At 49.1% G+C, this 17,305-nt stretch overlaps 2 protein-coding genes across 2 annotated transcripts; one reads left to right on the plus strand and one right to left on the minus strand.

Moving 5' to 3' along the window:
• Window positions 1-556: 556 nt before the first annotated feature.
• Window positions 557-4,165, plus strand: ALTATR162_LOCUS8464 (uncharacterized protein; the record flags this gene model as incomplete). Its single annotated transcript, XM_043316094.1, has 2 exons — window positions 557-997; window positions 1,046-4,165. The coding sequence occupies 2 exons, from the start codon at window positions 557-559 to the stop codon at window positions 4,163-4,165; spliced, it is 3,561 nt and encodes a 1,186-aa protein (XP_043172029.1).
• Window positions 4,166-4,503: 338 nt separating this feature from the next.
• On the minus strand, window positions 4,504-13,382 carry ALTATR162_LOCUS8465 (uncharacterized protein; the record flags this gene model as incomplete). The annotated part of the gene is made up of 9 exons (XM_043316095.1): window positions 4,504-5,128; window positions 10,940-11,029; window positions 11,108-11,524; window positions 11,587-11,939; window positions 12,004-12,135; window positions 12,186-12,365; window positions 12,425-13,036; window positions 13,087-13,173; window positions 13,233-13,382. 9 exons carry the CDS (start codon window positions 13,380-13,382, stop codon window positions 4,504-4,506), a joined length of 2,646 nt encoding a protein of 881 aa, XP_043172030.1.
• Window positions 13,383-17,305: the final 3,923 nt, after the last annotated feature.

Below are 17,305 nucleotides of genomic sequence, written 5' to 3' on the forward strand. Positions count from 1 at the left end.
TCGGGATGTTTGCTAATCGATGTGCTGCCTAGCTTGTAGATAACAGGGAGCTCGCACGCGCGTGCTGTGTCCACGAGGACAGGGTGACGGGTTTATCCTTCTAACCCCCAGAACTCACAGCAAAGATCAACGCAGTCGAATCAAGACGATAAGGTGCCCGGTATTGCGACGATGCACTATAAAATCAGGTACAATCCGCGACACTGCTGCGATAGGTGAGGGGTGGCGGGGCAAACGTTCACGTATATAGCCCGTCTCAGGCGCCTTTGGGAAGCTTCAGTAGGCTGCACAACACAAGGGTAATAGTACAACGAGTGAGATGTATTGCATTGAATCAGTCATCAAGACATAAACATACTGTGTATTGGAGATATGCAAGTCATGCTGCATTGACGTAGCGCGAGGTGTTCGTGACGGCTAATAGCGCGCAGTCCGTGCCTGGCGATCCCTGCATGCATGTGTTTACCAACTGTTTACTTTCCTGCAGGTTCCGCAACACCAGACGTATGACATACTAACCCAGCATATACACGTTCTCCATACCCAGAGCGTCACCATGTCTGGACTCCCAAGACCAGGCCCGCCGCTCAAGCGGAATACGACGAGCATGCGCCCTCCCACGACGCGCCCTCCACATCTAGCGCGTGGCCGTTCCGCAACACCGGCAATGAATGGCCGCTCCTCGAGAGCAGAATCAGTGGCTTCGGCGAGGACTCCACGATCGTCGCCCCTCAAGCGCAAATGCGACTTCGAAAGCGATGGAGGAGAAGAGACAAACATCAACGTCGTCGTCCGATGCAGAGGGCGCAATGACCGCGAAGTGCGCGAAAACAGCGGCGTAGTGGTATCGACCAACGGGATCAGGGGCACAGCAGTAGACCTTTCCATGGGTTCAAGTGCGCTGAGCAATAAGACATACCAATTCGACAAGGTCTTTTCACCGGCAGCCGACCAGGCCATGATCTACGACGAAGTTGTGGCGCCCATCTTGGACCAAGTTAGTCGGGACAAGTCAATGAAACAAACTTCACTAACGACACCTCAGGTTATTGATGGCTTCAACTGCACAATTTTCGCATACGGTCAAACAGGCACAGGCAAAACCTACACCATGACTGGTGACATCTCCAACGTCCTCCCCCTTCCGGACGCCGCCGGTATCGTACCACGTGTGCTGTACGCGCTCTTCCAACGCCTCGAAACTGACGAGATCGAGAACTCGGTGAAATGCTCCTTCATCGAACTGTACAACGAAGAACTCCGTGATCTGCTGTCCCCAGACGACGCGACGAAACTCAAGATCTACGACGACAACAGCAAGAAGGGCTCTACCACAACCATGGTTCAGGGCATGGAGGAGTGTCATCTCAAGACTGCCGCTGAAGGAATTACAATGTTGCGCAACGGAAGCCACAAGCGACAGGTAGCTGCGACTAAATGCAACGATCTCAGTTCGCGAAGTCATACAGTCTTTACCATCACCGTCTACATAAAGCGAACAACCGAAGATGGCCAAGAGTACCTGAGCGCCGGAAAGCTCAATCTCGTCGATCTTGCAGGTAGCGAGAACATCCAACGCAGTGGTGCTGAAAACAAGCGCGCAGCAGAGGCCGGTCTTATCAACAAGAGTTTGCTAACATTGGGTCGTGTTATCAACGCGCTCGTGGAGAAAAGCTCCCATATTCCGTACAGGGAATCAAAACTAACCCGTCTTTTGCAAGACTCGCTAGGTGGTCGAACGAAGACGTGCATCATTGCGACCTTGTCGCCAGCGAAGAGCAACCTCGAAGAAACTATATCCACCCTCGACTACGCATTCCGCGCGAAGAATATCCGAAACAAGCCGCAAATGAACCAGCCCATCAACAAGAAGACTCTACTCAAAGAGTATACCGCCGAAATCGAGAAGCTCAAGAGCGAATTAATAGCGACCCGGCAACGCAACGGTGTTTATCTTACGCAAGAGAACTACGAGGAGATTACCACAGTTAGCGAATCAAGACGGATCCTTAGCGAAGAACAACGCGACCGGCTCGAAACCATGGAGGTCAACCTCCGTAACAAGGTGGAAGACCTGTTCAAACTCACCACGAACTTCCAGACCTTGAAAAAAGACAATGAACAAACGCAATTGGCCTTAGACGGCACCAAGGGCATATTAGAGAAGACGGAGATCGTTCTGGAGCACACTCGCGAGAACCTGGCAGAAGAGACAGAGTTACGGAAGGCGCATCAGAAGACTGAGCAAGAGCTGGCAGAGGTAGGAAAGGACATGATCTCAACGCTCGGCAAGACGACATCAGCTATTGATGGTCTACGATCAAAAATTCGACGGAAGTCAGAACTCCAATCACAGAACCGACGGAACTGGAATTCCTCCCAAACTCAGGTTGTTGATACTACTCGTATGGTCGAAGATCGGATAGAGGAGTTCCAACAGCAACAGGAACAGTTGATGAACTCGATATCAGAACGCATGCAAACGTTCGTCCGGGACGAGCTTGAGAAGCTTGGCGCTTCGCAATCTTTCTTGCAAGAGAAGATGGAGGCATACCAGACATCCGAGCAAGAAGTCAACGGTCAGACTGCGCAAGCACGCGATCACATGAATGAAGTTCTAGAAGAGATCAAGACCCTTCGTGAGGATGTCAAGACGAAGATCGGCGCAGGGCTCGATGAGCTCTCAGCGGCGGCAGAGACAATCTCAGCAAACATCATTACGGAACTGGACGCTTTCCATACGCAGGTTCACGCATCATATGCAGGGCTAGGGCGCGACTTCAAGACAACTTTTGATGATCTAGTGAAGGATTTGAGCGAACAGCAGGCTGAGAACGAACGACTTCACCAGCAAGTGGTGGAGGCCAACGCTGCTTTGGTCGAGGTCAGCAAGGCTTCGCAGGATCAGCTGGAGAAGGTCGTGGATGAGGAGAAGCAGAAGTCGGCCGAAGACCGCCAACAGCTGCTGTCGCAGATTACCGCGATCGTTAACGCGAACGCTGATGCACAAGAGAAGAGATTAGACGAGAAGCTCCTGTCTGTGCGAGAGGAGCTAAACACCGCCAACGTTGCGTTCGAGACGAAGCAGGATGCTTACGCAGAAGGCGTTATTGCGTGGTCAGATAAGTCGAGAGACATCCTGGCAGGTGTATCGAAGTCAAGAGATGCCGTCAAGACCAAGATCAAGTCAGACTTTGCAGCCGCGACTCAGCATTCCACTTCGATCAAAGACACGACTACTTCCGTTCACGAGAGTACTGTCAAGACAGTTGAGGCACAGATGGCACATTTGGACACTCAACTCCAGTCTCTAGATGATATTGTGGCCCGAATCCGTGAGCAGAACAACACTCATCACGCGGCGCACACGGCTTCGCTGGCTGCCTTGTCATCGACGGTGGCAGCTTCATACTCTAGTATCGGCGATCATCTATCTTCCTCCTTTGATCGCGTTCAGTCTCTCGAATCAGACATGTCAGCACAAGCAAGTACTCTGAAGGAGACCTTGCCAGCACTCGCTGCAGACGCCGACATACGTGCACCGCTCCACGAGCTTCGCGAGGTCGTTAGTTCCCAGGCCTTGATCGAGTACAACCCCACCGGCGAAACACCTCAACGCGTCTCTTACACTATCCCTTCAACCCTTCCACGCACCGAAGCACACGAGAACATCCTCTCTCGTCTCCGAGACCGCCCTACAACTGCCGACTCTACAACACGCAGTCCCTCCAAGCAACCTGTCTTCAATGATGCCACGGATACCCTCAGCTCCCCGACCGACATATTCGCCTTCACCGCCAACAAGCCCAACTTCTCCCGCTCCATTAGTGCGCACGCCCACACTATCTCACATCTCCCAACAGGCAACCCTACTTCGTTGCGGGAGCTAGATGTTAACGTGATGGCGCAGGAAGCTCATACCCAGCCTCTTCCCCATCTCGCATCCCAATCATCCTGCGACTCATTGACCAACGGCGCCCCTCCAAGTAAAAAGATGCGCACCAATGGCGATGATGGAAGTAAGCTTCCCATGAAGAAGATGACGAGGAAAACGGTCGGCGTTGCTGGCGAGCGTGGTGACGTAGAGAACATCACGAATTTCGGCAACAGCGTAGGCCCTGGAATTGCAGCAGGGAGGAAACTGAGAAGTCATGGAAGTACTTAGTTGAAAACATGGTTATGGTGTACATTGTGAGCGGTTTTTACTCCTGCATTGAGTCTTTTTGCATAGTCACGGTGTTTTGGATAGGCTACAGGAGACCTGCCTTGTCTAAATCTTCTGCTACTGGCGTTTGGACATTGGGTTCAAAAGGCTGGGCATACATAGGCGTAATGTCGATTCAACTTTTCTGCCTCTATCAGATCTTGTCATGAACGTGTGTCGTGATTGTAAGGTAGCCGGGAACGATACCCGAAGAGAAGCAAGGTGAAACACCCTAATTTCTTTCACTATTCCCTTGAAAGGAACCTAGAGAAGGGGCTCGTACTGGATATCCCATTGTCCTACAAAGCCAGCCACGCAGCCAAAGACACGCTGGCAAAAGCTCCCATGATGGCCCGCGAAGACGAGAAACTATGCCCCGCCGCACCGAGTTCTGCATGTAGCCAGCAAGTATAGCCCGGATCTTTGCCCTTGTCTTCCCCAGGTAGGATTTTGAAACTATTGATAAGGTACGGCAAGTTGCCACATGCACCTTGCTCTTCACTCCAACAGCTGTAACCATACCAATTGAGCAAGTTCTTATCGTTTGAAGGATCGAGTTCACTACATCGCTCTCCTCCGTACAATGTCACCCTGCGATCTGCATGGTGGCCCGGCTTGTAGTCATCACTCGAAGGATTCAGTACGTGCTGACGGTACAAAACCCGAGAGTAGTTGGCATTCCTGTCGAATTTGTCGATGTTCTCAAGCTGCCAGTATAGACCCGCTTGACCCCACTGGCTACCTAGGTTCTTTGTCTGATTGACATAGCCACGCGTGGTGTTTCCGCCGAAAAGATCTGCAAAGTCGAAACAGTGGTCTACAATAGGGATGCTATCCGTGGTGAAGGTCAAGGCGCCACTGGAGTTGCCATAGTCGCACGTATCGTCCTGACCGTCCTGGAAGAAGCGAAGCGTTAAGTTTTGGCTATCGAATAATTAATCCAAGTAGCTTAGTATATACGAAAGAGTACAAACTTATAAGGTGAGTTTTGCGCGTGGACATGGAGTGAGACCAACAACAAAGCTAAAGATACTGCTCTGATGGCGACACGAACAGACTGCATTGCTAGGGAATATGCTGAAGGCTGAAGAAAGTCCTCATATAGGAGGTGGAGTGCAAAAGCGTGATTGTTACGACAGTAATGAATCTCGTTTCTTAGTTAATAGGAGTGTTCTGAAATCTGGGATATTTACCAACGATAACTCTATTCATACATGGCGCTCCATAATATGGCAATCTGCAGTCCGCCAAGAGTAAGGCATTCTTAGGCACCCAAGCAGCTTCGTGATGTAACATCGTGTCCAATAGTGCCAGTGCAATGCGTTTAGGCGCGCCTCCGCCGGGTAATCGGAACGAACAAATTGCTTATCATTCCTTCAGTGAGGTTCTTGGGCAGTGGTAGCGTTATTCTTCTGTCGTCATTTGTCTTAGGATAATCGTTAACGCAAGGTTGCTGAATGGCACGGTTTGCCTTAAGCCGATCCACTTGTTGTCACGAGCGCCTTACATCACCGCGCTACTGCGATGTGTCCTTGGATCCACATGGATATAGCAACACTTTGTTCCAACACCAACATTTCATCTTGTACCGCGACGCCTGCAGCCGTTGTTTTTTTATTGTGTACCATGCCAAGATGTCCCCTGTCAAATCTATGCCTTGTAAGTTGTCAATCGTGATCGGGCGATAACCGCACTTACCCGCTTGGCTTCACAGAGGTCAAGCGGCGTTAAAATAGCATACGAAGATTAAGACACAGTGACGACTTGGACAGTGCTGTTACCATTTAACTGACAAGGTAGACATGATAGCGCGAAGCGTGGAAAGACGTCGCGCAGCTAGCTCCGCGCAACGATTAATGACAACTGCTAGACACTAAAGTCCACACATACGATATGTTACTGGAACTTTTCGTTGAGGCTTTGGTCGTCGGTGCAGCTGCCGATATATCCAGACACATATCTGCTGCTGATATGTAGGGTGATACAATTCCATTGTAAGCACAGATTCATATCCTTCATCCTGACGCTAACAGTGGTTAGCGACGGTAGATATATATATCATTACCCACAATTTCTTCCACATACGAACATAGGGCACTGAAAATTAGTTCACCCTCGCCATCCGTCAAAACTCGCGGTCCTCGGTTACCCGTTTCAGGAATCACGACTCCGTCGCCGCAGCCCCCACCACCATAGCCACAAATGACCATTAACGGTCATTCAGCATCCTGTATTCGTCTAATAGTGCTCGCTGCAATAGCAGCGCACTGAATTAAGGATGAGTTACCGCCAGGATGGGGCTCACGACCTTCCTGTCCTCTTCACATTGTCTCCGCTGCAGTCCTACTCCCTCTATGGTCCTGACTTCTCTACGTGCTTACTATGGCGCCTAAGAAAAAGAGTAAAGATCTTGCGCACTTGCACTCTCTCGTTCAGTGTGAGGAGTACTTGGGTGTGATGGGCTGGAGCCCAGTTGGTGAGTCCTCGATGATATCTCGGTCACGTGCGCGAGGCGCACTGTCCACAGATTCCGGGTGCCCCCCCTGAGCACCCGGATTCTGTGCAAGCGAGCCCGGCAGAAGGTTATCCCGAGCCGCCGCCCCCTGAACGACCTTCAGAACCCTAGCTACCTGTAGTTCTCTTCTCTATCGAATACAACTCCAGTATACCTGTGCGATAGCTCCCTGAGCGTAGCCCCTTACAAGCAATCTGCTAATTAGCCTTACATTAAGCAACTATATCCTCTCTAGCTCCCTTTGTTAAGACTCCTCGCTTCTGTATACGCTTCTTCTTACGCTTCTTTCGCTCTAACGCTGCCTTATTAGCCTTCTTAAGGCTAGTAATCTAATCGCGCATTAGCTCAGCTAAGAGTATTATTATCTCTACCCCTTTCTCAAGCTAGTTAATCGCTTTAAGAATAGAAGCTAGTAACGAGCTCTTATGCTTCCTAACGCGCTCACGAATTAACGTTAATTAAGCCTCAAGCTCACGTACGTTGCTTAGTGTACGAGCCTCCTAGACAGCCTCTAGCAGAGCAGCTACGAAGGAGCTCGTTTTTAGTGAGGAATATTGCTTGGCGAACCATCCCAACTCTGAAATGCCGCAACCACCATTGCAACCACCATAGTAATACATCATATTTTTCAACACAACAACGTGAAATTATGGTTCTGAACCGGCGAAAGCCTTTTAAATATACTGCTACACCTACCCAAAGAGTTTCAAAAACTCAGCGCACCGAAATACCTCCAGAAACCCGTGCATTTATCGCTGGTGCTGTGTTATTCGGAAATGCAAAACAACGCACCCTCGCAGACGCCCTCCACCGCCCCCAAGGCACTATATCGAAGCTTCTAAATCGTATAAAAGAGCGCGCTGAAGCTGGAAGCTTTGACTTATGGGATCTAATACTATTTACAAATGAGGTTGGGCGTGGGAGACCCGAGGTTTTGAGTGATGATCAGAAAGACGCCATCATCCGCATCACGACGCAGGATCGCAACCACCGCGAGCAGGAGTCATGGCAGGCAATAAAGCATCGCGAGCTTCATGCTATTGCGCCTAATTTGAGCGTGTCAACATTTGAAAATGTCATGTATGGAGCTGGTTACAAGCGCAGAAAGCCAGGTTGGAAGCCGCCCTTAACACCCGCGCAGCGCCGCGAGCGATTGCAATGGGCCCTCAACCACAACCCCGATCGATACGAGGTTGGTGACGGACTTGGATACGACTTCTGGTGTGTTGTTTTTACTGACGAAACACCAGCTAGAGTGGGAGAAGAGCGAGGCATGATCCGAACATGGGCTCGCGATGATGAGATCTATAATGAGGACGTCCGCCACAACCGCAACCGCCGAGACTGCTGTATACAATTCTTTGGAGCTTTTAGATATGACTATAAAGGTCCTTGTCACGTTTATTTTCACGAGACACAGGAGGAAAAACAGGTAGCGGAGGAGCTCTTGGAGTTGGAAAATGCAGCTACTCGAACATCCTCAAACCATGCTTAAACCCAAGCCCGCGCAGCGCTCCAGGTGCTTAGGGAGGTCGATACAAACCTCCGTACGTCTACAAAGAAGCTTCAGCACATTAAGAAACATGATTATCATCGTGGTATTAGGTCTAGAGGTGGTGTGGATGGGTATCGCCACCGCGAAGGAGCCCTTAAGAAGGTCGCTCTATGGATCAACCAACTAAAAAACTAAGGTATTACATGCTATTTACTTGAAGATGGAGCTCCTCCACATAAGTCTCGCATCGCAAATGACTATTTGCAAGTTCAAAAGGTCGAAAAGATGGCGTGGCCAGGTCACAGTCCAGATGTGAACGCATCTGAGCATGCCTGGCTATGGTTACGACGTCATGTGACGAAGCAATTCACCCTAAGCTGTACACCAGAGCAGTGCCGACAGCAATGGGAGACCGAATGGGAGGCCATGCCTCAAGAACTAATTAATCGGTGGGTGATGGGGATTCTAAAGGTGGTGCGCAGGATTATACAAAATGAGGGAAGAAACAACTTCCATGGCTAATCGCAACTCTAAAAAATCGATGTATTAATAGGTCTACATATGTTTAAGTAGCCTCATCTTTTATAGAGCAAAAAACAGACTCGTTGTGCTGTTTCTTCCCTGTTTTGTATGGCCGTACAGCCAAAAAAGTGAAGTTGGCGCACAGGCCAGAAAATATTCCTCACTAAAAACGAGCTCCTTCGTAGAGTAGGCGTACGCAGCTTTACGTCTAGCTTTAACAGGACAGCGTCTAGCTAGAGAGGAACAAGGCCTGCGCCTCTAAAGGCTGAGCAGATATTAGCTGCCGTAAACGCGCGATTAAAGGCTACCTTAAAGGCTAGCAGAAATTCAAGCTTAGTAATGTAGTTAATGCGGTGTCACGGGGTCGGCAGGCAGGGTCGGTAGGTGCACGTGATCAGTATATTCACTAAGATATCGCTGATAGTACGGGGTCAGGCTAAGACAAGGACGTAGCTCAAGGAGCGTACGACAGGGCGCGTTCGCGCAGGAATTTCAGCGATCGCGCAGCTGCTCGCTTAGCAGCTTGGCGCGCTCTAATAGGCTATCTAGGTCAGCGCCGTGACATGCGGTAGCAGATTGGAGCCTTAATCTCACAGCTGTAAGCGCGCTTTAATAGCAAAAAGCAGCTAACGTTAAGCAGCTGCAGTAGGTAGGATAAGTGAGGCGGCATACAGAGCGTGTAGATATTGTTCTCCTTGCAGAGCTCTTCAAACTCGATAGAGTAATAGCTCCTATAGCCATCAAGGACGAGCAGGCGACGGGCACCTATAACGCGAGTCTTCGTGTGAGCATTAAAGTGCTTCAGCCGCTCAACTCCAAGCTCGTTGTTCGTCCAGCCGTTGTCGCTAACTGCGATCGCCCAGTCGCGTAGGATCTCTGCCTCCTCGTACCAGGCAGATAGGTAATACTAACCAGCAAAGATAAGGAAGGGTAGGATTGTCCAGCCAGCAGCGTTGATCGCAGCCATCACGGTCACCCACTCGCGATTGCCTAGTTAAACAGCCTTTAGCCAGCGTCTCCTCTCTAACCCAGTCACGACGAGCTGAGTCGTGATCTTGCCCATCATAAGCCAGCCTCGTCAAAGTTATAGACGTCCTCATCGCAGATGCCGTACTTCGTCTTCGTCTGCTCTACAAGCTCAAACCAGCCTTAGATAAGAACAGAATCCTCACACAGAGCTCTCTGCCTATCGTAGGCTCGATTAAAACACGTCGTAAGACTGTCTGTACGCTTAACAAAGTTGCGTGGCCAGTGGACGCCAACGCGACCTGCGCTGCGCTGCGCGAGCAGCGTATCAGCTATATCACGTACAGCTGCGTACGTAGGCGCAAATCCACGCTAATCTAGATGAAGTATATTACGCACAACCACCTCCTCTTCTAGCGTAGTAAGCTTCTTTAAGTTAGGCTAGCAATCGCGTCGAGCGGGCTTGCCAGCGCGTCGGTTGCGTAGTGTTAATTCAACGACATTATACGTAGCTGCAGCACGGCTAACAGCTCGTATTTGTGATGTACTAATTGCTGCAATAGCAAGCTAGATATCTGCTTCATTTAAAGGCATTGAAGGAATAGGTAGTTGAGAAATAGATGTCTACGTGTAGAGAGGTGCAGAAGGTTGGTGGGGCTCGCAACTTGCTTGGATTCGCAACTCGCTTATAATCCATGTTAGCGACGTTGCATGAACCATTCTAGTATTGCCGCCACAGGGCTGAGTTTGGCTTACGAGCGTGGCAGTAAGGTCGAAGGGGTCTATAATGTCGATCCAAGCGTGCCGGGACGCACGGTGTAACGGGACGCTTTCTCTTCCGGACTCTCAGATTATCCCTAGTGTTCTTGAATACAGACAAGTGCAACGCGCATCTATTCTGTAGCTCTCGTTCTCCCAGCACATTAACGTCCGTCCCACCCTACGCGATAGCCGGAGAAACCCGCCTGCAATGGCAACTGCCGCCATTTCCTTATCTCCGCTTAACGCGTATGGCACCGTGATGCCGTGCGGGACATGGCCGCGGTTACTCCGTCACGATTAAACGAAGTCGAACAAAACCTAAACCAGATGAAGCCATGTTTCAGCGTCAGCAATGCCATCACTTAGTCTTGCTTGATGTGACTATAGTACAACATAATTCTTCAACCCATTTTGCATTATATGGGTCATTCCTCAGGGCTCAGGTGTACTAGCAACACTAGAACCGTCCACTAACGAGACTTTCTCGGTTCGTTCGATCATGTTTTTTAACCTCGCTACCTCGGGGTCCTCCTCTTTGACATCAAAGATAGGGATAGGCCAGGAGCTGTAACTTATTAGCTCAAAGGACTACAGAACAAGTGAATCTAGAATGATGTGTTATAGGGCAATATAAAATGCATACCTATGGGCGTGGTTTATCAATGTTTGCTCCTCCACAGCGTTGTCTTGTGAACCAGAATACGCCTGTAGCAGCCGTAAGTCACGCGTAGAAACTCTCGTGCTTAGAGCATAATGAGCGAGCTTTGCGACGTGGAATGCTTTCCCATAGCTTTGCAGACCATTGGCACACAGGACAAGGGTTGATCGGAGGTCTTCGGCGCTTGCGTTGTTCAGCTGATTGCTGCGAAGGTCTTCGAGAGCCAAGTTGCCGATGTAGACCATGAAGAAAATCATGAAATTAGTGAAGCAGTCGAAGCTATGACGGAGGTAATAGAGTCGCAGGACAGTCTCCATTCGAACATTCGACTCGAGAATCATCCGGGCGGACAGGGCCTCATCTGCCCCGTCTCCGCCCCGTCGAAATAACTCGATAACGATGCTGTAGTATTCAAGAATATGTCTCTTAGCTTTCGAAGGTCGAGTTCATAGAAGATTACTTACTGGACTTCTAGCTGCGGTGGAAACACGATGTTCCTAGCCTGCATAGCCAGCGGCAGGTTCTGGAACCAACCATCTAGTCTCTTGTTGAACTCTAGTATGGTACTAAATAGAACCGGACCCTCCAATACATTTCGACTACGAACTTTGTAGACAATATCGTTCTTGATTTGACTGAGATGTCTTCTTGCGGTAATGGTGTGAGCGTAATAGGCAGGCACTGTCGACGTGGCGAGTGGGTAGCGTAGCCACATCTCATCATGGAAGCCTGGATTAGTCAAAGGGTCCGGAAATGGCATCTCAGGAGGGTCTTTTAACAACGGGATTCGGAACATGTAATATGCATCGAACAAACACTATGAGGTCCAGATCGATACATCAGCGTGGACTACATCAATGATATCTTTAGACAGCACTAACCCAGTCAAAAAGTCCCCATGCCAGCATTATACGTGCATTCCGCATTTTCCTACTGTTGATGTGATCTGGACTTTTGAACAGATTGAGCTCGTGCGACATAGCAATTGCTTGTCGAGTGAAATTGCTGCCGACCTAAATTGTAACGTGTCAGCCATAGCTTCTGGAGTGTAGACACAACTTACGCGGTCCACACCGATCAGGTTGTATATCAGATGTATGACTATTGCAGCTTGTATTGTTGTAAGTCGAACGTTGTCAGCTGTCTCCAGTTCCCACAGCCGCCTCGCCTCTGCAAGAAATTTGTATCCAAGGCTATTCGGCAGCCAATACTGGGATCTAAGAGGGTCGGCGCCATGGGTTAGCTATTTCAAATTAGCAAACCAATCCAGTCAGGCTTTGAATATTCAAGATCAGGACTCACGTAAGCGGCAGCAAGTACAGCGTTCACTAAGAGAGGCGAACAGAATCGAGTTCGCCCAGCGACCATATCTTCCAAGAAATACTTCATATGAAAACAATACAAAAGTGGGTGAACATAGAGGAAATAATTGCTCAATAGCTTTCGAAAAAGTACATCATTCGAGATAGCATTGGTCCATTTTGAGGCAGATGCTTGCGACAACAATGGATGCTCAAGTTCTGCTGCATTGGCAGGCTTCAGGTATGGGTCTTGTACAACCTGAACAGTACCACGTGACGCACCTGGAGGATGTAAGGAAACCCCATGCTTGGGTCGGTACAGACCCGACAAGGAGCCATACATTAGAGAATCCAAGTATTGGTTGCCAGGAACGAGCAAATGCATCGGCATCTCTGAGCGGTATGGAAATTGGTAGCGGCGGTTGGTCTCGGGTGCGACAGCCAGCTGCATAAGTAGGTCCCCGTTCTTAACATAATCAAGGATCCCTTCAATTCTGTCACCTGATCGAGCACGTCGAAACACTTCGTTCGCATCTGCTTCGGGCATATATCGCAGAAGTTCAAAAAACTCTTCGTGGGCCGTCATACGAGCTTTCAGGTCCGCGTACTTTTTCTGTCACGTGTTAGTTGAGAAAAGAATATTGTTTTGTAGACAGTATTCACTCTGACGACCCTCGCTTCCGTTTCTGAATAGCGGCAAGTAGTGTGATGTTTAATGCATTGGCTGCATTGGGGCCGCTCGTTGCTGCACTGCTCAGGACATTAGTATATAATGAACAAGCAAACGTCTATCTGGTGCCTGGCGTTACTTTTACTTTGCGGGTGCGGCAAGTGTCGCACGCAGGAAGGCGGGGCCTCTTCTGTGGCTGCTGCGGTGGCTCGATGGTAGCGGGGGCGGGGGCGGGGGCGGGGAGCAGCATAGGTGGTCGCTTTGGAACATCGTGCTGGTCAAAGGCCATATACGAGACTTTCATGCGAACGCAAGCTCAAGCTCAAGCGGCTGATCGAATGTATGGAATTTGATGCAAGGAGAGTAGATGGTAGTGGGAAGGCGATTCGTGCGGAGCAAATTTGCGTGAGATCTGTGATTAGGTGTTTGAATCATGGGTGACGCCTGCTGTTTGTCATCGCACATTTACTGGCACGCGCCACTTCAGTGCTCGTGCGCTATCCAAGCTAGCTGGTACGTAACGCTAGGTGCCCCTGCGGGATAGAGACATGTGTGCCGTGCGGGGCGAGGGAGATTGGTTTAGGGGAGGACGACCTCTGCGATCGGGAGTTGGTGTTGGTGTTCAGGCTCGAGGTCGAGTTACCGTGTCTGTTAATGCGCATGTTCGCGTAATGCTGTGAGGGGTAGTTATAGGCAATAGTATTTGCTTCACACTACAAGAGAATAGTGGGGGAAAGCTCTGTATTAATACACTAGGTGGGGAGGTCGTGAGAATAATTCTTGTCCATCTCCTAACGCGCGGGGCGCAGGTTATGAGCAGGTTCAGAGGCCAAGGCGCGAGCGAGAGAAGCAAACATGTTGGGACCATAATCGTCCTCCTCGCTCAGCCTCTGCCGTCCCTTGTTACAAGTAAGGAGGTGAAAAAGCTCTATCGAAGTTTGCATCACAACTCAGCTTAAAACAGTATACTCAAAGCAGAAGTTTAAGGCCTAAAGGAGGCTCTAAAGTTCAAAAAGAGACACCAAAGGAATAGCTATACGCTTCAACTCAGTAATCCTGAGGAATACTATGGAGGAGCCGTTTTCTGGTCGCCTAGGAAGGTTCGTCAGGCTCAGGACGATGAGAGAGCACGACGTCAACAAGAACAGCTCGAACAACTCCAAAAAGCAGAGAGGGCAGAGCTGAGGAAACAGGCTCAACTGTACAAGCTTCAACGGGCCGAGGAGAGGCGTGTTGAGAGGGAGAGGCTCAAGGAGGCGAGGGAGAAGGAGCGAGCCGAAAAGCTAGCCGAAAAGGAGTGCCAGAAAGCAGCTCGCGACGCTGAAAAAGCTATAAAATTGTCCCAAAAGGGTAAGCGCAAGGCCTCACAAGCCTCTACTCAAAATCAGAAGCGTCAAAAACGTGTTGTTGTTGATTCATCTCATGTACAAGCTGAGGTGGCTGCACCAGCCGTCCCAACTCAAACGACCCGCCTTGGCCGCACTACTAAGGTACCAAGTAAATATAAGTAGCACAAGTTGATCGCAATACTGTAATTAGTTCAACCTCAAAAAATCTCGCGATAATAGCTTTTGTTGGTGATTGTACAGCCTCGTTTTTGATGATAGTGTAAGGACATAGCCTCTCCTTAGCTACTACTTACTACGAGGTTTAGAGCTAAGGAGTAAAAGGCTACGTCTTACTACGAAGGCGTAAACTACTAGACCTTCTACGGCCTAGTACGCCTTTGCTTCGCTTCTCTCTCTAGGCTATATAAGTACGCGTACGCTCTGCCTCTTCTAGGCTCTGCGTCTGCTATTTTCTCTACTCCGAATACAAGCTTCTACTCAACCAGTTCGCTCTTCTGCGCGTGAAGTCTGCCTTACAGATAGTGTTATGGGCGGAAAGAGGCCTGCTAACGAGTATGCATTTGCTCCTATGTACAGAAGAAGAAGGATGAAGAAAAGAAGAGTAGTGTCCTCCTTGTACAGTATTTATCCTCTGTACGCTATTACTAAGATAGACAAGTAGGGAAGTTCTTTAGCGTAGCCTCTTGCGATACTTAGGCGTAGCCCCTTACAGTTCACCTGCTATATAGTACCTATACACTGCAGCCGTTAGATGTAGTTTGCTCTAGTCCTTTAGCTAGGAACTACAGCAAAGTGCTTACAGATTACCTCTACAACAGCTAGGGCTTAGTGCTAATAAAGAAGGGTGACTTCCTCTGCCTTTTCTGGGCTGCTTGGGTGAAGACCTTTACTAAAAAGCTTATACTTAGCGCCTTTGAGAGCACTAGGTTAATACACTTCAACTCTAACGTTATACTTAATAAGTTTGTAACGAAGGAACCTAAGCAGCCAGAAACACCTAAGCCTATTTAAAGATTTTATGATGGGAAAGATTAGCGTACTGTTGACAGGCACCTGCTAGCTTGTGTGAAGGATAGGTACTTATTCGATGCGAGGGTGGTGAGGGACACCCTTCACCATCTCTCTATCCAAAACCAGCTACTTGAGATAGAAAATAATAGGCCACAAGAAGCTCTTAACTAGCAGAAGGAGGGTAGCAAAAGAAGCAGAGCTTTACCTTTGATTTAGCGGCAATCTTGGGATGGTGAGACTTAATGGTGGTCTCCTTCACGAGTGGACGAAGCTTAGCGTCTGTTGGATGAAGCAGATGAGGCAGAGAAGGCGGAGGAGATTAGGAAATCTAATGCAGCTGAGCTACGTGAAACAACACGCAAGCTGAAGCAAAAACTAGAGGCTGAGAAGGTTGAGAAGCGAGAGAAAGAGAAGAAGGAGAGGGATAAAAAGAAGGCTGCAGAGCGCAAATCAATTGATGAACGTAAGGCAGAAAAAGAACGCAAGAAGCAGGAGTGTGACTCTTAAAAAGCTATACAAATAGCCGCAAAAGGCAAGCGCAAGGCTTTGACAGCTTAAGAACTAACTGCAAAGCGTTCTTGTGGTGCTAGAGGTGGTGCGCGTCGCTCTATTGTTCATGAGCCGCCCTCTGCACCTCCACTAACAGTTAACAGTCGCGGCCGCAGAATACTTCAGCTACGCAAATATTGGTAGCAAAATTTGTCGCATAGGCCTATAGATTACTCCACTAGAAAATCTAGACAAGATAGCTTTTATACGTAGCTTAACAACCTCATGTGTGTGGGTGCTCAATAAGGCCGATGGTGCGCGTTACGAACGCACAGACAGTAGCTCACGGTACAGACTCGGAGTTTGGGAAACAGAATCCTCACTAACATTGTGCCGCAACCACCACTAACAGTTAACCCATTCCCGTGACTCTAGGGTGCGTTTACTGATTCGTGTTGTCACCTCTACGGCGAGCCGAATCAAACCAGTGTCAAGACTGATAACAATGGCGAGGACGCATAATAATGGAGCTAAGCTTAGTAAGAGTGAACTATTAAGCGCGTCACTTTCGACTGGCATGTTTATCGTAGGCGTGATAGACAGTGGTACTGCAGAGAGCATCATTCACCCGCATGTCTTTGTAAGCCTATAGATTCTGCACTAGCCGCATGTTTTGCAAATAAAGGCTAGGCTACAGATGCGCCTTCTTTCTCGCAGACTGTTGTTGCAGGGGCTGTCTCAACTCTATGTTCGTGGCGTCTAAGAAACTTAAGCGCTGGACCGCTGCTTTATTAGTAGCACTTACGCCCGAGGGCACGGAGCAAGCCACTAAGACTAGAATCTGTGCTAATAGTCCGCATACAGAAAAGGAGCTTCCGTATACAGAAAAGGAGTTTACTGCATACAGAAAAATTACTGAACTTTGTGACAGTCGCATGAGTGAAAGCTAGGCTTCCCGTCCGCTCAGCCATATACAAGCAGTGTACCGGCGGATTAGTAGTTAAGTGGGTGACCACTAGCGAATCCCCGCTGTTGTATGTTTTTGAGATCCTTTTTGCACAGCTGGGGATTTAGGAGAGGAGGATCTAGAAGAGCCTTTGCATGATGTATTGCTTCGATCTTCAGCGGAGTACCTTCTCTAGATATGCGATGCGCTAAAGAAACTAGGGATGCATTTTGAGATTGCTGGAGGATCTCAACCCTCCGAGAAATTCCCAACACTGTTGATTGGCCCTAGCTATCTAAAAGATATCCGAATTCTCTACTGAAAGTATGATTGCACATTGTACGGGCCCAATAGCGGATAAACAAAATAAATTCATCTCAAGGCTACTGATAACGTCTTGGGGCTATCATACGCACA

The sequence above is a fragment of the Alternaria atra genome (assembly GCF_907166805.1).
Source record: "Alternaria atra isolate CS162 genome assembly, contig: 29, whole genome shotgun sequence".
NCBI lineage: Eukaryota > Fungi > Ascomycota > Dothideomycetes > Pleosporales > Pleosporaceae > Alternaria > Alternaria atra.